The sequence below is a fragment of the Scyliorhinus canicula genome, chromosome 18 (genome assembly GCF_902713615.1).
Source record: "Scyliorhinus canicula chromosome 18, sScyCan1.1, whole genome shotgun sequence".
In the NCBI taxonomy this organism is placed as follows: domain Eukaryota; kingdom Metazoa; phylum Chordata; class Chondrichthyes; order Carcharhiniformes; family Scyliorhinidae; genus Scyliorhinus; species Scyliorhinus canicula.
This window is the reverse complement of record NC_052163.1, coordinates 43,271,422-43,291,341: the sequence shown is the minus strand read 5'-3', so window position 1 is coordinate 43,291,341 and position 19,920 is coordinate 43,271,422. Positions and strand designations below refer to the sequence as shown.

The window sequence follows — 19,920 nt, the reverse complement described above, 5'->3', positions numbered from 1 at the left end:
GCAACTGCAAATAATAGTGTATGCAGGTTGTTTTTGTCTTTATGAAAAAGAATATGTTTGGAGAAGTGCCTTTTTGCGCTGTGGCTTTCCATAGGCTTGGCTTAGCCATGTAATCTCTGATGCCATCGATTGTACATAATGATTTGAGAGCAGAAACCATTTTACCCAATTCTTGGAACACTATTGTAATCGACAAGAGTGTCATGAAGACATGGCAGTGTAATACACAGAAACTAAACACATTGGCCCTTTTATATCTAAACAGGAGTTTTGTTTCCCGATTTGTTTGTGTATTGTTGAATTATGTTAAAATGCTGACAGTTTGGATTGTTCCAGTGCCTTTTAATGTAGGGCGACATCCCAATGTGCTTCACAGAGGTGGAAGGAAAATAAATAGCAAACCAATGAAGGGGAAGCAGGAGAAATGACAAGATTTGGAAAACAATAAATTTTACAGAGTATTGTGAATGGGGGGGGGGGGGGGGGGGGGGGGGGGGTGGTAGTAAAATGGAATGGTTTGGAGAGAGAATTCAAAAGAATGGGCTTGAAGTAGCTGATGGCATGGCAACTTTGACATAGAATTTAGAGTGCAGAAGGAGGCCATTCAGCCCATCGAGTCTGCACCGGCCCTTGGAGAGAGCACCCTACCTTGGCCCACACCTCACCCTATCCCCATAGCCCAGTAACCCCACCTAAACTTTTTTGGACACAAAGGGACAATTTAGCGTGGCCAAACCACCTAACCTGCACATCTTTGGACTGTAGGAGGAAACCAGAGCACCCGGAGGAAACCCACGGCTTGGGTCACTGTCTGTGCGGAATCTGCACGTTCTCCCTGTGTCTGCGTGGTTTTCCTCCGGGTGCTACGAATTCCTTCCACAAGTCCTGAAAAACGTGCTTGTTAGGTGAATTGAACATTCTGAATTCTCCCTCTATGTACCCGAACACTCCCTGGAAAGTCACAGTAATTTCATTGCAGTGTTAATGTAAGCCTACTTGTGGCAATAAAGATTATTTTTTAAAAGTCTGGCAAAAGAGACCAGTGTCAGCAGAACAGGACTTTCGGTTGACGGTGAGGCTGGAAGAGGTTACAGAGCTGTAAGGAGGTGAGGGCATAAAAAGAAGGATTTGAAGAAAAGGCGCGAGGTGGGGATTGGGATGGGTAGTGGCGGTAATTTCAAAATTATTTCATAATGGAGTCTATATAAAGATGCTCAAATGACTTCTGCTAAATTAGCATGTTCCTAGTCCCTTTACTTTACAATAAGCACAGCTGGCATTTCAATAGTTAATCTGATAGAGCACTTAAAAAGCCTTCAGCTCACAAGGAAGAATTTTACCCTTTTTTCATAGGGCATGAGGCTGTTTACAAAATCTGGTACTAAAATGTCTGAAATACTAAAACTGGCTGGCAGTTATTTCAGTAAGGACCATAGGTCACCTGTGTAATGTGAAAAGGATCAACAGAGGACAGTATGGATTTTCTTGATTAGGTATCTTAATTTAACTATGGATGGTAGATTACAGTCGTAATTTGAAGAATAACTACTAAATCTATAGAAAATAGCTGTGTAAAAATAGACCAGCCTGACATAACATGCAGAAGAGATGCCAATATTCAGTCGTAATTTGAAGAATAACTAGTAAACCTATAGATAATTAAATTGCTGTGTCATGTTGAAGATTTTTGTACTGTAAAAATAGATCAGCCTGTTATTACATGCAGAAGAAAGGCCAATATTCCACATGAACAGGCTGTGAGTGCGATCCAAAAAAGGTAATTAGCCAGGGGCTAATGCTGTTCCTTATATATATATATATCCGAGCCAGGGGTTTTTTCTTGGCACAAACCAAATTGCATTTGACCCAAAAGATGCTCTGCATATTACAGGGCATTGTGGGATGGAGCTATGAATCAATGAGGCAGTGCACGTTGAGAAACATTGCAGTAAGGGGCTGACTCAGCAATCTGGTCAGTCTGCAGAATAGCTGCATCCGTTTTCTTCCCATACTGTGGATACAGTCTCGGGTTTCTGGAAAAAAAAAAGCTTAAGTTTTTTTTTTTACGTTAACATTTCAACCTGAACCTGTGAATCGCTCCAGAAGATAATGTCTCGGTTCAAGATGCAATTCAGTGACGACAGCAGCAACGTCCCATATTCTCGTCTCAACTGGCCAAGTGATGAGGTTCTGTCTGCCGACTTTCCAAAAATCCAGTATCTCATCCGGTTCCTTGAATTTATTCATTATCTCGGAAGCATCTACAAGATGATGAAGAAAAAACTGAGGTGTTGAACCTCTTTCCTTTTGGAAACTGCAAAGTCTTGAGAACCAATGTTTCATGTTGTGCAGTGCAAGAATACAGGATGCTAATAATTAACCTGGACATCTTTGTCATTTTACTTAATTGCTGTAAATATAAGTATCTATTTCTAAGCATGGGGCTGTATCTCTTTCCAAACGTGGGGTTATGTGCATTCTCATTACAAAATATCTCAGTAGGAAGAGTTAATTATGCTGCATTGCCACAGGTCAGTAAACTCAAGGACAAACCCCAGCAGATATTGCAAATGTGGCCATTTTGGGTTCAGCTCTGATGCGAACCTTGTTATTTTGTAGTGTGTTGTGAAACTGCGCACAGAAATTAATAGCAAAAATATTTTTAAATTGTTGTTGTAAAAATTAAGTTATTCAATGAAGAATGTTGGATGGTAGGGGCATCTGTTCGTCATCAAGGTCAGAGGACTCCTTATTAGGAAACGTCACCAGCTCATTTCAGTCAGATCGTGATCATAAAAAGTACTGAATTAAATGTAGTTTTTATGACTGTGACACATTTCAGTACAATGCAGTTAAAGAATGTCAATGAGCTTACTGATCGATATGTTGTGACCTTTCTTAAAATGGACTCCAACCATCAGGATCTTAGAAATAAAGACATTCTAAAGAACTAAGATGAACTCTGAGCGTTTTAATATATTTCTGTTGGTGTTTTCTTTAAAAGAACAAGCTCTGATAGCATCGTGGAGTACTGGCTTGAAAGAGTTATTGAAGCTGTTGGTGAATTTTAATTGGGGATAGGGTACATCAGCCAAAGATGATCCAGCATCAAGCACATGTATTAGTTCAGCTCCCTCACAATGTCAAAACCTTTCCTGACTGTGTAGTGTATCAATGCCATCAGCACTCAGCTTTTAAAAAAAAAAAGAAAATATAAATAGCATATCAAAACAAAGTATTATAAATGCTAAGCATATTTCGTCATAACTGTTCAGCTTTTCAAGGAAGTTTCTACAGTGAAACTTTCTCCTTTAAGATTGTGGAATTTGTTCTGATCAGAGAATTCTGTTTTGGTAACTAATGCAGTTATATCCAATATAACCATTACGTTGGGTAAATATTACAAGTTACATTGTGGCTTCAGCTGTGTCAGGGTTGAATTCAAGTTGTTTGTACATTTGTTCTAACAGGCCAGAACTATCTTGACACTTCTTCTTTTCCCTTTTATAGAGCTGAAAAGACAGAAGTATTAACTGAAGATCTGCTGCAGGTAATATTTGTTTCTCCGCATTGTTTAAAGTTCTGTTTATTGCAGAGTTTACCAGATCTATGTCTGAACTGATTTCACCTCTTGTGTATTTTTTTTAAGCCATAGGTTAACTGTTGGAGGCAAATTTTACACAGGGGCCGAGAGTTTCAAAGTGCAGTTAATTTTTTTTGTCTTGAAATCACGGGTGCGATTTAATGGTCGCGTTGCGTTTAAGCGAGACTATGACGCTTAATCGCGGGAGAGGCCAAATCGAGAACTGCGCCGGGCACCAATTTGTTTGCAATCTAACATGCCCACCCTATTGGCGAAATCAGGATCCTGGCATAGCGTGGCGAGAAACCTATAATCACCACTTAAATCCAATCTCCATACAATTACCAGGAGCAACCCCCTACCTATATGCCACCCCTGCAAGTGGTCACGTGGGCGCCAATTAGTTCTCCTTTTTGAAGCTGGTGGAATTGATTCTGTGGGGTTCCGAGGAGGTGAGTAGCCATCTTTGCTCCCGGACAATGAGCCCAAGGGCACTGGGGTTGCTACCCCGGTGCTTGGAGTGGGGTGGGGGAGCCCCCGAGGGGGCCGACCTCAGTCCGGGTGAGCTGCTTCGGTGGGGGCGGGAGGTTTGTGGAGCAGGGGAGTGGCTGCCCATCACCTCAGCTGGGGCGGAGATGGGTGCCTGAGTGCCCGCGGGTCTGCCATGCCAACCCCTGGATCATGTGTCCCCGTTACTGGCAGAAACCTAACCCGCCAGACCCACCGACCACCCATGACTTCTACTGACTGCAAAACTGAAGGCTATTGCTCATTGGGAATCGTAGTTAAGCAAGCCCCCTTCTTGGAGGTGCATTCTTTCTCGATGAGCTGTTTTAGTTCATGTTATCATTATGGTTTCTCATGGGGCTTGCTGCAGGATCTTTACAGAATGTGGTCAGCTTGCTGCAGATCTTGACCGGGATCCTCCGTTCCAGATTCTCCCGCCAGTGGAGAATCGGGACTGTGTCCCTCTGCCGTTAGGAGCATTCCTGGAGTGGTGTTCTCGTGACTTCACTATGCAAAAATATACATAGTGCTGAACATGCTGGTTTTTCAGTAGTTACTGGGGTCAGGCCACCATTTTGAACAGGTGCCCCGATCCCAACGTCCATGGACAGCTCCACCTGACTCACCCCCAGAAACAAATGTTAACCCCCCCCCCCCAACTAACAAGGGGAGAGCACGCAAACCTCTCAAAGCAGTTAACCACAAAACGCACTTAACATTGTTGAAGGGGCCAGTAGCTGTCAATCATAAGAATGTTTATAAACATTGCCATTAAGATCACTGGGGAGTACTTCAGATACATTCAAGCATGAAGGGAAAGATAAACAAACCTCCTGGCAGCTCTGTTTAAACCATTCAGCTGTCAATCAAGGGAAAGTTAAAGGTACTGTACTGTGAAATTGCATTAATGCTCAGCATTTCAAAGGGCATTCTAAGAAGGCTCTAACACTTCAAAAAGCTGCAGTTTCAAAAGCATAGGGCTGAGGGAGCAGATGTGAGGAAAAGAAAAGCGGTTGTGGCTTGATTCTTCACTGAACTTTCTGATCTGCAGTTCAGGGTGAGAAGGCCGCTTCAGAGTTTAAACAGGTCAGATCAGAATGAAGATCTCAAACAGAGGGCTGCCTGAGATTACCATGCCAAGAGGGATCATCAGGTTGCCCAGGGCTGGGGGGGGGGGGGGGGGGCAGCAATCTAGACATGGGACACCCATCCCGGAGGAGGGTCCCGGGGTCCACCCCTTATTCAATCCCCAGGAACCTTGGAGGACCCTCTTTGTGCAGCGTGGTAGTGACCGAGGGGTATATGAGCAATGGGCTAATCCTTTTGACCCCTCCCCCCCCTCCCCCGGGATCCATCGCACCGGGCCTACGCTTACACCAAAGCCCACCTGGTGGAGTTCCCGCCATGGGGTCAGGGCAAAATGCATAAGGGTTGAGATTCAGGCTTCCAGTCCATTAATTGCATTCTAATGAATGGATATGAGCGGCTCGAATGTTGCTGACGGTGCAGCGTGAGAAACCCACAATGGCTTGTGGGGCGGGACTGGGGAAAGGTCCGCTGCCCGGCGCCGATCCCCTTATCGGCCCGATGCGGATTCTCCGCCCGATCAGAATTCCCGACCTTAGCGGCGGGCAACGGGGAATCCCGGCCTTTGGCTCTAGGGCACCAACAACTGTAAAACCTCCCGAAAATAACAATGTTTCTTGTTTAACCTAATGTTTTAATGTCAGCCGCACTAGAAATTCACCCTGATTTAAGAATATTCCATGATTCCATGATTTTATTTTTAAGAATACTGCCTCAAAAAGTGATTTTACGTTTGATTTTCTTGCAGCCACAATATAATAATTTTGTTTCACCCAAACAGGTGGAGAAACGACTGGAGCTGGTAAAACAGGTCTCCCACAGCACTCACAAAAAACTCACAGCATGTCTGCAGGGACAACAGGGTGTCGACGCCGACAAACGATCCGTACGTTTGCTTTGATTGTTGTCCACTGATATAGTCAGTCTGAACCACCACTTGAGAAGTTAGCTGTTAAATTATGTAGATGCATTAAAGAAGCACTGGTTTCATACGGATAGTGATTAGTAAACTTCCTTTTAATTGTTCGGAGAGTTGAAATGTATGTGGAGGGGGAATTCCTGTGGAGGTGGCAGGGGGTTTGCCAGCTGGAGAACAGGTGAGACTCCCGCCGCCCCCATTGTCACCTTTGACCAGAAATGCCCGCTGCATCTTGTCCCGCTCAGGAACTTGACAAGCCAGCAGTGGAACCCCCACCCCCACCGGTGTCACTGGGCAGTGATGGCTGCCATCTCTATTCCTCCCACCCGCAGACTGAGGCACTCAGGCGCAGGTGGGTGAAGGTGGGAAGGGCGTCACAGGATGGGTGAGATGTCAGCAGCGAGGGCAGAAGGGGGTGGATCAGCTTGCTGGTATTCCTATCTGTGCTCGGTTAATACCAACAGTGATGGGATGAGGGGCAAAGATAGGAAGGCAACGGGGTCCTCACCCACCATCATCCCACCCAATTAAATTTACCACTGCCTCTCACCCCCAAACCTGCCATGGAGGAAGTCAGGATTCGAACTATGTGGTGGTGTCTCAAAGTACATCACTGCATGTTATTGCACTATTAGAGCAAGTGTCAATTCCCAGATGAAAGGAGATTCTTGACAAAGCCAGTCCCCCTTTTACGAAGTGTGCTTCTGGCATCTAGTGGGGGTTAACTTTGGGTTACATCAGACAATCCATTATCCACCTCGACTGATGTTCCTGTCTATGGATGACAATAGGAAGAAAAAATGGAAATGATATGTGAGAAACAGGTGGCTGATTCAGTAATGTTCGTTTTACACTGTCCTCTGAAGTGAATATTATCCCAGTGTGTTGGAATAATACATTTATGTCTGAGAAGCATTTTAGTGACGCACTGTGTCCTTCACAATTGACTATTGGCATGTAGGAAACTATTGTGTTTCAAAAATTTCAGTATCTGCAGTATTTTCCATTGCGGTTTAAAGTCAATATTTTGCTGGAATACCTGTTTGCAGTCAATTGTCACATTTAAGAGGCAATTTGTAGCCTGGTTAGTTCAAGATGAGATAATAGAATAGGGTTTTTTTGTGTGCAGTCATAGTAAGATTGCAAATGTTTATGACAAACACATTTAGAACTTTAGTATGAGAGCATAGCTAGGAACCTTTTCTCCACCAATACAGAACTGTTACATCTCTTGAATTTGTACTGGATAATTGGTAGCATTGAACTAGTTCACTTGTGAGGTTTGACATGGAGAATCAGCTAACTTGATATGAATGCAGCAGTCATACCTAAGATCTGACTGTAAATCATGTTGGTCTTGTCCACAGAAAAAGCTACCATTAACAACATTAGCCCAGTGTTTAGTGGAAGGCTCCACCATCCTGGGTGAAGACACTTTACTAGGGTAAGGCTTTGAAGTACATTTTTGTTAATGTTGACGTTTCTATGTAATCGACCGCAGAGTTCCATGTGCTTAATCCCATTTGGTATTGATTAGTATTTAATGAGTAGAGCTCAGTGTGCAGCCGAGATGATGCCTACCCAAAATGGTACAGTATGTTATAGATATCAAGATTGTTTTATCAACTTTAATAATTCAGTTTAACATTTAAGTGCGAAATGGATCAAAACCTGGTTCACCAGCGAGTGTAAATGTGTGAATTTGGTGGAGGGAATTTTGTTGGCCACAAACAGGTCCGAATCGAGTTGGTAAAAGAAAATGATGTTTATTGCAAAGCAATTATATTTACAACATACATCAGATCCCAGCCGGGCCTGCTCTGTCGCTTCCATACCTGACCGACTTTAGATACAACTTAATCATGAATGTCCTCGAGCTACCCACCCCCTTAGCGGGGGAGCTTGTACTCGGTGAGACTCACTGGGAGGTTAGCGTGGTGCTCCAACCCCCGTAGGTGTTGTGCGGGTCATAACAGGACAGAAATGAAACGTAGTCTTGATTAATACAAGTTTCTTAAATATTTTTCATGCTCTTACCATTGTTTTGTACCATGGAAAACATGCAAACTAAGATTCAGGTCTTTAAGTAATTGAATTAAGTTATATTTTCTCCATATGCCATCAAATGGTAACATCACAGTGGGGCAGGGAATAAACAAAGAAATAACTGATGCATGTAAAAATGGTACGGCAATGATGGGAGATTTTAATCTACATATCGATTGGTCAAACCGTGTCAGTCAAGGCGGCCTTAAGGAGGAGTTCAAAAGTGCGGCAGCTTAGGCTCATTTGAACATACAAATGTATTAAATGTTTCTTGGTCCTTTCAGTTTAATTCCTCTAAATATACAAATATACCTTCAATGTTTCATGACTAGGGGCGGCATCCCCCCCCCCCCCCCCCCCCCCCCCCCCCGTCACCGCCGGGTCGGAGAATCGGCAGGTGTCGGCGTGAATCCCGCCCCCGCCATCCTCCGAATTCTACGGTGCCCCAAACATCGGCCCAGCGTGAATTGCACCGCCCGCCTCAGAGAATGGCGGGGACCGGCGCAACTCAATGGGCCCCGGGGCCACCCGAATTCTCAGGCCCGCGATGGGCCGAAGTCCCGCCCATTTTTTGCCAGTCCCGCTGGCGTAAATTAGGCTAGGTCCTTACCAGCGGGACCTGGTGGCATGGGCGGCCTCTGGGATTCTCGGGGGAGGGGGTGGGAGGTGGGGATCTGGCCCCGGGAGGTACCCCCACGGTGGCCTGGCCCGCGATCAGGGCCCACCGATCCACGGGCGGGCCTGTGCCGTAGGGGCACTCTATTCCTCCGCATCGGCCGATGTTGTCCTCTGTGATGGCCGATGCAGAGACGAACCCTACCGCGCGTGCACCGAGATGACGCCAACACACGCTGTCCGGCAGAGGTCCTTCGCCGCCGGTTAGCGTGGCGCTAAGCACCTTCCCTGCCGGCCAGCGGGGCGCAAACCATTCCGGGGCGGGCCTAACCCCTGACGGTGCGGAGGATTCCGCACATTTGGGGTGGCCCGACTCCGGAGTGATTCACGCCACACCGTCCTGTTGCCCGCCCCGCCGATTACGGCAGAATACCGTCCCTGATGTCTATATCTAATTTTGCAAGTTTCAACTAATGGCAAGATAACTTACATCAGCTAGATTCTGAAAACCAACGTAATTATATTGCATTATATCAAGAATAAACATTTTGGTGAGTTAGTGGTGTTCCGTTTGTTGGGTAGTGTAACTGGAATCCCGTTGCTTTGCTATGGACACTTCCTGCACTTTCCTCAGATACAGTGAGGAAACCTTTCCTTCATCACAGTCAATCTCTTTAAGATAAAATTGGAAAGAATAATACAGGCAGTCCTCCATTTTACGATGTTCGAATTACGATGAGCAGCACTTAACATGTTTATAAATCCATGTACCATTTTGACTTTACAACATTGGTTTTGACTTTACAATGCCACGTCAGCACGTCCACACGTTTAAGTTCTGCACCGCCCATCTGTATAACTGGGCAGGTTGAACCATCTTTATTAAATGGAAACAAGTGTTTTGTCTTGTTAAAAATTTTGCCACAGCTGTCATGATTTTAATGCATTTATGTGCTTATGTTGTATTTAAAGTGCGCTCAGATTTGCAGAAGTTCAAGGTTAAATAGGCAACTGACAGTGATCAATGGCTTCATTACATCCCCCACACTAACCAAGGAACTTGTGCTAAGAAGTACAGGCATCCTCAGTCACCTCAGCGACTTTACAGGGCAAGAGTTGAAAGCATTTAACACTGGCGGGTGCCCCATGAGTGATTTCTGTCCTTGGTTCAGGAACCAATTCCCCATTTATGTCACTGTTCCCAAGGGAAAATCTGAGGGAGAATGGTTTGCTTTTCTTTAACAAGCTTTGGAATGCCCGATCCAAAATGAAATTTGAAATTTATCAGCCAGAACCAGAGCTCCCTCCTGAATGTGACATTGCAATTTGCAGTACATCGAATAAATTTGATGATTGCGAGTCATACTGTGTGGCTACCAGACTCTGATGATATGCTATAAGTTATGCATGAGGCCCAGGTTAGTATTAAACTGCTTAAATATCTTACTAAAGTACTTACAAATACATTTCAAAATACGGTTTTGAGTTGAAGCATCTGATAAGTAAGCTTAATAATTAAAAAACACACTGCACAGTTTATAGTCCAGTTTTCAGTTGGACCCACCCAGTATAATATCATGGGTGTGATATTCGCTGCAATCGAAAAGCAGCGCGCGCAACGTGGCTGGTGGAAGCCGGGAGACCACACCCCCGGGACCTACCTGGCACACAATGCCTTTGACAAATCTGCATATTACAGCGAGACAGCCAGTCTCTATTAAAGGTTAGGCTGATGTTTAAAGAATATTTGAAGGTTTCTGTTAAAATTGTAGCAAAGTAACGTGGACAGCAAACGAGCAATTAATCAGATTTTGGTAGAGAGGAAACTCCAAATCCCTCTCGCTGTTAATGGCGGGACAGCAATTGGAGCACGAGATACACAGAGGACCACAGATTTGGAAAAAAAAACCTACATGTGGTTCCTAGGCTCTGTTATGAGTATCAGAACCCGAGGGTTCCACCCGCTAGCTATAGAGTTCAGTTGTTTGTTGTTTAAGAGTTGTAACATTGGGATATCACACTTTAATGTATTGGTACTATAGGTCACAGTTTGAAATATTGAAACAAAGATAAAATTCCTACAATTTTGTGTGATGTTGATGATCCTTCAAGTATTGTGGGAAATAAATAACATACATCCTGAACAACTTCGAGCAAATATGGTGCAGTAAACAATGCCTAAATTTCAGCACAGTTCCTGGGGATAACCTATCGGGGTGATGGTTTCACAGATGCGTTTAGGAGATATAATGCCAAATGTTATATAATGTATTGTCAAGAGTGTTCTTTATGATGACTGCATTGCTGTGCTTGTGGCTGGTTTAAAAAATAAACTAACTGTAGATCTCCCAGAGCCTGTAGAGCCAATGGCTCAACTTGTGCAGAGTTGGAAACCTGCGCATCATAGAAAAAAGTATTTGTGTTGTTCCTGGAAGTTTAGAAATATGTAATTGGAATTCCTGGTGTTTCTTCTGAAGTGAAAGCTAAACCCAGAGAGAAAGAGGACACCATATTGCATTGTCGTATGGTGTATTTGGAATGATTATTGCTGCAGTAGGGATTCTACATAACGTGGCTTGTGTCCCCTATCTCTACAGGAAGATGTTGAAGATGTGTGGTGACACGGAGGACAGGCTAGCCCAGGAGCTCATCCTCTTCGAGCTACAGATAGAACGGGATGTGATAGAGCCATTGTTCGTATTAGCTGAGGTAAGAAGGTTGTCTTGGATAGCCAGGGGCTCTTGCTATAAAAAGGGCAACTAAGATAGAAAATACTCAAAAACTCTGAAATAAAAGCAGAAGAAATGTTGAAGTGGAAAACAGGCCAGTCATCATCCTCAGGGTAGATTTTCTGTAGGCCCTTCTCCTGGATCCCCTGTTATAACTGCAGGAAATCCTGTAGCATTGGGCGTCACACGGTTTCCACTGATCTTCTATTGAAGTCACAATGAGAGAACAGGAGAACACATGCACCGGTCACACTGGGATCTTCAGTGCTCATCACCAGATTGTGAAATCGCTGAGGCACCAAAGAAAGCATTATATTAAAGTTCAGCTGAGATCCTAAAATTCAAAAACAAATTCACCCAAAGATGGTTCATGGGATAGAAGAAGTAGCGGAGTATCTTCAGTTACAGGAAAGGAAACGCGAGGTGTTCTGCTTCATGGGTGTAATCGATACAACCTTATTCCAACAACACCTTCCCTTTATGGAACATTCCTCATATGCAGGACGTTATTGTCAAATGGTGCTGCAAGGAGGAGACTGAGAGGGTGAAACACATATGGGGAAAGGAGACTGTGGAGAGGCTATTCTGGGGAACTGACGGCTTGGTTGAAGTGGTGGGCTTGGAGCAAGCTTTCAAAGTGGGGAGAGTGGGGATGGCAACGTGAGGATAGACATCTCAAACTCCATTCCATAAGTCTGAATGTGGAAGCCATATTAGAATGTAATTTTCCCCTTTTAAACTGAATTTATTAAAGAAATATTCCTCCGTATCACTCCACTTTTAAATAGAGGCATTTAAATGGTCACTTTGCAAATAGTGTCGCAACATGCAAAAGTAAGGAAGCTATGGTGAGCTTTTATAAAACGCTGTGTCTGCCTCAACAGGAGTGTTGTGTCCAGTTCAGGGCCGCAATTTCGGAAGAATGGAAAAACCTTAGAGCAGCGCTTCCCAAGCTATTGGGGATGCATAAACAGTCGATGGTTTCACGAGCTCCATGTCCTCCAAGAGAGCACCCCACACAAGGCCCAGATGATGGCCAGCCCTGTTCTTATCCTGCTCCTCTCTCTGTCACTCCTGAAGGCATGACAGGGGAGAGCAATGAACCTGACAACTGGGTGGGAGACCTCAAAAAGAAGCTGCTGGTCCTGCATTTGCACCAAGTGGGGCAACAGCTGTGGGACTTCCCCCAGTGACAGGCTCAGGTTAAGGCCCGCCATCTTTAAGGGGGACAATGTTCAGCAGCGCAAATGTGTGACTATCCCGTGCCAGGAAGCAGGAGAAGAGGGTCTTCCCTGAGTTTTGTATCACCACAATATCGGGAGCTTGATTGAAACCCACATAAATACTTGAAATAATAACGATTTTGCAAAGTAGATTTAAACTGATTTTCATATTTATAGATGTATTACATGATGATCTATAATATGCAAACTAATATGCAAACTGAGCTGGTTTAGCTCAGTGGGCTAGACAGCTGGTTTGTAATGCAGAACAAGGCCAGCAGCGTGGGTTCAATTCCCGTATCAGCTTACTCGAACAGACGCCGTAATGTGGCGACTAGGGGCTTTTCACAGTAACTTCATACTTGTGACAATAAAAGATTATTATTATTAATTATATGCTGAATTTTGCTATGCTGCTATTTTGCTATTTTTCTTTTTGGCCTCTGGGGTCATGTTAATTTTGAAGTGTTAAAAAATGGTGTCACACGAGGAAATCGTTTAGGAAACACTCCTTTAGAAGAGGAATAGATTTATGAAAATGGTTCCGGGGATGTGACATTTCAGTTCACATGGATCGGCAGGAGAAGCTGGTGTTGGTCTCCTTTGAAAAGAGAATTTTGTGAGGAGTTTTGGTAGAGATTGGTGTTCAAATTACAAGGGTCCAGGTTAAGGTCTCTTATCTGAATACTTACTGTTGGAGCTGCTTGACTTCCACAAAGCGTGTTATTGAATCTCAATTTGAAAGATGTGGGGCGGGATTCTCCGATCCCCTGCCGGGTCGGAGAATCGGCGGGGGGTGGTGTGAATCCTGTCCCCGCCGGCTGCCGAATTCTCCGGCGCCGGTGATTTGGCGGGGACGGGAATCGCACTGCGCCAGTCGGTGGGCTCCCCCTGGCGATTCTCCGGCCCGTGATGGGCCAAAGTCCCACCCGTTCTATGCAGGTCCGCCGGTGTAAATTGGAGTTGGTCCCTTACCGGCGGGACCTGGCGGTGCGGGCAGGCTCCGGACTCCTCGGGGGGGGGGGGGCGCGGAGCGATCTGGCCCCGGGGGGATGCCCTCACGGTGGCCTGGCCCGCGATCGGGTTCACCGATCTGCGGGCAGGCCTGTGCCGTGGGGGCACTCTATTCCTACGCGCCGGCCGTGTAAGCCCTTCGGCCCCGGCTGGCGTGGCGCCAAAGGCTTCCATGCCGGTCCACGGGGCGCAAACCACTCCGGCGCCGGCCTTGCCCCTGAAGGTGCAGAGGATTCCGCACTTTTGGGGCGGCCCGACGCCGGAGTGGTTCCCGCCACTCTACTGCACCGTTTCTGCCCGGCCTGCCGATTCCCGGAGAATCCCGCCCATGGAATACGATATCAAAAGTGAATTACCATTTTTTTTTCAACCAGGTAATCTTCAATGGTTAGATAAGGAGGATGAATAATTTATCTATTTATTTTTTAGGTGGACATTCCTAACATCCAAAAACAGAGAAAACATTTAGCGAAACTCGTATTGGACATGGATTCAGCCAGAACACGGTAAATGTGATTATTCCTTTTTCTCTAGAGTAACTTTGGCAGTTTTATTAGCAAAATTTAAACTACCGTACCCTTTTTCTTGTAACATTATTCACTAAAACATCAAAATTGGTCTTAATGTAAGGATTTAACCGTAGAGGTTGCCCAACTTCCAACTAATAGGTGCAAGAAATCTTAATTTGAAAAATAAGAGTATAGTATGGGTATTGGCAGCAGAGTGGTAATGCTGCCTGAAGACTGGATCTGAGACATGGGGGCGGAACTCTCCAGCCATTTTCCCACAGCAGAGGTGGCTTATCACCAGCCACCAGAGGGATCTTCCCAAATCATCAGAGTCGATGGTGATATACATTCCCCACCCACTCCGCTGTCAGGAAACCTGCGGCTGGGGACAACTTTGGCGAGACCGGAAGATCCTGCCAGCGGGAAGACCTGGGGAATTCCACCCATGGGTTGGAATCCCACCTTGGCGGTTTGAAATTAAAATCGGGGGGGCCTCCGATGGGGTCTGGCCGGCGATCGGGGCCCACCAATCGGCGGGCCGGCCTCTCCCCTCCCGGGCCTACTTTCTGGTGCAGCCGGCCCCTGAACACCGACTCCCAATGGGCCTGCACGCTAAAGAAGTCCCCCGCGCATGCGCAGGTTGGGCGCCATGAAAGGAGGCTGGAGCGGCGTGAACCGCTCCAGCGCCGTGCGGGGGCCAGAATCGGTCGTACCCGGGCCCGGTTCACACCGTCGTGAAACGCGACGGCGTTCACGATGGCGCGAACACCTGGGCTCCATATTGGAGAATCGCCCCTGTCATCTTTGCCAGTCTGACCAATGTGTAGTTCCAAACCTACATTAAATTGACTCCAAACTATCCTGTTGAATAACCTAGCAAGCAATGAAGGCAACTCTCTATTATACTATCAAGGGTTATTTGCGATGGTTAATAAATGCTTGCCTTTCCAGCAACATCTATTCCTGAGAATAAATAAAAGTCACTCTCCCTTCAATTCCATTCTTTCATTTTTTGTCTTTCCCTTTCATCATCTCTTCGGTTGTCTTGAACTCTTCCATCTCCCTCAGTTGCTTCCTTTATACTTTCTCTCAAGCGTAAACTACATGGGTTAGTGAGGACCAGGGCTCATAGTCTCAACAAGTGGAACCAGGTTAGATATAAAAAGGTGATTCTTTTCTCAGAGGATAGTGGCCTTGTAATTTCTGATGCTCTAAAGTCCCTCAAACAAGCATGGGATTGGTTTCTGGCTGAAAATCACTTATTTACAAAGGTGGAAACTGCACAGTATTATCAGGGCCAGAGCAATGATATGGAGTAATTATGTTTGCCTCAAGGGATCGAAGGGGAATTTTCCAAATTTTCACCTCTGGCAATTGGCTTCTTGTTTGGTTTATTGCCCCTCTTATTGGGAGAATGTGGTGGGGAGAGTATGAAGCATCAGAGTTCTGTGGTACAGCTGGATGGGCAAGAGATCAACTCCTGTCCGTTAATATCAGGTGTTCTTCCATCCCAATGTATCTGATTGTCTCAGACTATTGTTCAGAGCTTCTCCCTCTCTCCAAATTCTCCCTTTCAATATTTCTCCTGACTCTTGAATATTTTTTCAGTCTTTCATTCTGCTTCTTAAATGTTTTTTGCTCTCTTTTTATTTTGCTCCTCATATGTATTTTTGTCCTTCTCTTTCCCACTCTGTATTTCTCACACATTTTCCTTTCTTTTCTGATTTAAAACTCATTGGGCGCAATTCTCCCGATCGGCGACGAAGTGCTCCCGCACTTAGTGGGAAAACCAGAGTGACTCCCTCTGGCGCTAGGAGTCGCCCCAACGTGTCATGCAGTGGCACTTACATTTTTTTACCCTCAATCAGGTCCACAGTGCCACTGATCACTAAAACCTTTTTAATTGACCGATCGAGACAATTTGAAAGGGGAGAATGAAGATTGGTTATTTATATAGCTCTACATAGATCCATTAATTCAGGAGAGCAGGTAGTTTTCTAACCGCAGATTTTTTAAAGGCAGCCTCATTGTTCTCAAACACTTCCGAGAAAGAGCAGGTGACCTTATTTTGTAAATAAATTTGTTTATAAATAAACAATCTTAATCCCTCCTTTGAAACTGTCTCGGCCTATCAATCAAAAAGCTTTTAGGAGGCAATGGTGTGTGAAGTTGAATGTAAACAATGCCATTCAAAGCTTTTAGCCTTCAAGGCATACAAACAGTTTTCACCATCATTAGAACAGCAGCATGCACCAAGTGGAATCAGGTCACAGCAGAACATAAGATGGCTGAACTCTTATATTTTATATCTTTAAATATTTTAAAGGGCAACAAAATTAACTGTGAGAAACGTGAGATGTTTCCACCACCTTAAAGGGACTACTTTCTTTGAACTTAGCACACTGACAGACTTTTTAAAGGGTTTAGGAGTTGAGATGGGAACATTTTCACTTTATTGTGGGAATACTTTAATTTCTAGATACTGACTGGCTGTTGAAATGGTTTAAGGCTGTAGTTGGGAATACTTCCACTTTATTATGAGAGAACTTCAATTTCCAGCTACCAACTGACTGTTTAAAGGGTTTAAAAGCTGCAGATGGAAAGAGAAACCAAATGATCCCACCCCATCCTAGTGTCTAAAAGGTTAGGTGGGGTTACTGGGTTACGGGGATAGGATGTGGGTGCGTGCCTCAACAGGGTGCTCTTTCAGAGGGTTGGTGCAGACTCAATGGGTCAAATGGTATTCCTCTGCACTGTCGGGATTCTATGATTATTGAACAAGTATCATGCTCAAAAGGTTCCGGATGTGTTCTCTGATTAAGACATTGATGTACTTTTAAATCATTTTCTGCCGGAAGGAAAGCTTAGAAAACAGGAAAATAAATTGGGATGTTCTGGTGATGAGGAGTACCAGTAAAATCATACACAGCACACATTACTAATGGAACAATTAAATTGGAGAGTGGTACAATTAATCCCAAGGAAAGGCATCCTTTTTACTTGAATAATAACCAGAGGTTTTTTGTCAGTGTTGCAGTTGTCATGTCTAGATGTCCATAGGGAGGGGTTTTACATGATAGTCCAGGTCAGGGCTTGTCCGGGCTTTAGTGACTTTCAATCTATTTTTGCAACAGTCATCCTGACACGATCTACAAGCATGGTCTTCCCACCATCCTCCCACTGGGATATTAAAACATGTTGCACTCAATGCCAGTTTTACATTAAAAAATCTCTAACCATCCATGTCCTCAATCGGTTGCACCATTTCCAAGATGCAATTGCCAAAAAAAGCTCAGCCTCCCAGCAGTTCTCACCGTCATTAGAACAACAGCATGCACCGAGTGGAATCGGGTCACAGCGGACTATAAGATGGCTGAACTCTTCTATTATAGTAATATACATTACACACACATTAATGACTTGGGCTTGAGGGTACAAAACAATTTTTACGTTTGCAGATGACACAAAACTTGGAGGTGCAGTCAATAGTAGGAAGATAGTAACTGGCTTCAAGAGTGCATAGATCGGCTAGTGCAATGGCAGATGCAATTCAGTGCGGAAAAATGTGAGCTGATACATTTTGTCGGAAGAATGGAGAGAGTATGCACTTTAAATGCCATAATTTGAAAGAGGATGCAAGAACAGTGGGAACAGTGAGAACTGGGGTTGGGGCAGGCAGGCTAAAGTAGGAGTTAAACATTCACATGGAGTGCAAAAGCCAACAAGTTGTGCGAAATCGTTATAAAATACAAGAGCAGGGATGTACTGTTGAGGCTGTATAAGGCTCTGGTCAGACCCCATTTGGAATATTGTGAGCAGTTTTGGGTCCTGTATCAAAGGAAGGATGTACTAGCCTTGGAGAAGGTCCAGAGGAGATTCACAAGAATAATCCCCTAATGAAGGACTTGTCATGTGAGGAACGGTTGGGGACTCTAGGTCTGTACTCGAATGGAGTTTAGAAGGATGAGGGGGGATCTCATTGAAACTTACAGAATAATGAAAGATCTAGATAGAGTGAATGTGGAGGGGGTGCCTCCACTAGTAGGGGAAACTAGAACCCGAGGGCACAGCCTCAGACTGAAGTGATGATCCTTTAAAACAGAGATGAGGAGGAATTTATTCAGCCAGAGGATGCTGAATCTGTGGAACTCATTTCCACAGAAAGCTGTGGAGGCCAAATCACTGAGTGCCTTTAATACAGAGATAGATATGTTCTTGATTAATAAGCGGAGAATGGGGATCAGAAACATATCAGCCATGATTGAATGGCGGAGTGGACACAATGGACCGAATGGCCTAATTCTTCTGGTTTTGTGGTCTAAAACATGAGCATGCAACCAGCTAGAGCATCGGATCCAATTCTGGGCATTAGAGTTTAGGAACAATGTGAAGGCTTTAAGAGAGGGTACAGAAGAGATTTACTCAAATGGTACCAGGGACAAGAGATTGGAGGATGGAGAGAGAGAGGAGAAGCTGGGGTTTTTCTCCGTAAGAGTCGAGAAGGTTAAGAGGAGACTTAATAGAGGTGTTTAAAATCAAAAAGGGTTCAAATAGGGAGAAGAAGTAGAAATTGTTACCAATGGCTGAAGAGTCACTACCGAGGAGGCAGACTTAAAAGGTTGTTGCCAAAAAAACTAGAGGCATCATGGGGAAAAGTTGGTTTTTACACAAGTGGCTAGTATTTATGGCACAGCCTGATTTTGTGGCGGAAACAAAATCAATAATAGCCCTCAAAGGGAATTCCTGAAGGAGTCTTCAAATGGGCTCCTTTGTGTTGCACCAGCCCAAGATTCAACAAAATAAACTTCTGCTGACGACAAGATTATATGAGTGTTTGTTCAGAGCTTCTCAGTTTGATTTATTCTTAGAACTTCTTTGTACCCTCGTATCAGGTTAAGTTCCAATAAATGAAACGTATACCTTGGTCAGGACTTGACTTTGGTTTTATGTACTAGCACTTGTAACTTTCTCCTAATGGAATAAAGATTTTGATCAGTTCTATTAATAGGGTGCAAGTACTGTGCTGCTTTGATTGTTACAACTGAAATATTATTCCTATACCACCCCATTTGCCATGGTGCTGCAGGAAGTATACAATTACAGTGCACAGTCCACATCGGCTCTTTGTAATGGAATTCATCGCTCAGTGATACAGGGGGTGCTATTTAAATTGAACTTTGATTTGGTCAAACTCATGTCACAATGAAGTTACTATCTATGGAAACTGAAAATCAAAGATATAACCTTGTGCTGTGAAACCCATATGGAGCAGCTAAGTGTGCTCTCAAACATTAAATTCAGGTATTCAATTAAGTATGTGCACTCTCAGTGCATCGATAATAAAAGCAAAATACAGCGGATGCTGGAGATCTGAAATAAAAACAGAGCTGGAAAAAAAACTACAAAGTGGTCACCCAGCCTGCAATCACCTCGTCAGCCACCTCCATTTGTGATTCTTCTGGCGCCCTTCATCATTTCAACAATTTCCAGTTTCCAGGCCCTAACCGCCGCCTCTTTGTTATGGTCCAATCTCTTTACACCTCCAGCCTCCACCAAGACAGTCTGAGGGATCTCCACTTCTTCCATGAGCAGAGGCCTGAACTGACCCTATCCATCACCATCCTCCTACGCCTAGCTGAACTAGTTCTCTCACTGAACGATTTTTCCATTAATTTGTGTGACTTCCTCC

At 44.6% G+C, this 19,920-nt stretch overlaps 1 protein-coding gene across 17 annotated transcripts in view; it reads left to right on the top strand.

The window, feature by feature from the left end:
- The window catches only part of arhgap44a (Rho GTPase activating protein 44a), a 378,392-nt gene that overhangs the window by 252,999 nt on the left and 105,473 nt on the right, over positions 1–19,920 (top strand). For 5 of the 17 annotated variants that reach the window (XM_038778040.1, XM_038778039.1, XM_038778037.1 and 2 more), the window contains exons 1-6: positions 2,269–2,288; positions 3,511–3,550; positions 5,958–6,062; positions 7,463–7,539; positions 11,354–11,465; positions 14,152–14,228. In XM_038778040.1, coding sequence (XP_038633968.1) covers positions 2,269–2,288; positions 3,511–3,550; positions 5,958–6,062; positions 7,463–7,539; positions 11,354–11,465; positions 14,152–14,228 — 431 coding nt within the window. Of the gene's footprint in view, positions 1–2,024; positions 2,289–3,510; positions 3,551–5,957; positions 6,063–7,462; positions 7,540–11,353; positions 11,466–14,151; positions 14,229–19,920 lie in introns of those variants that run through there. The other 12 variants (XM_038778043.1, XM_038778042.1, XM_038778041.1 and 9 more) reach the window with 8 other exon arrangements.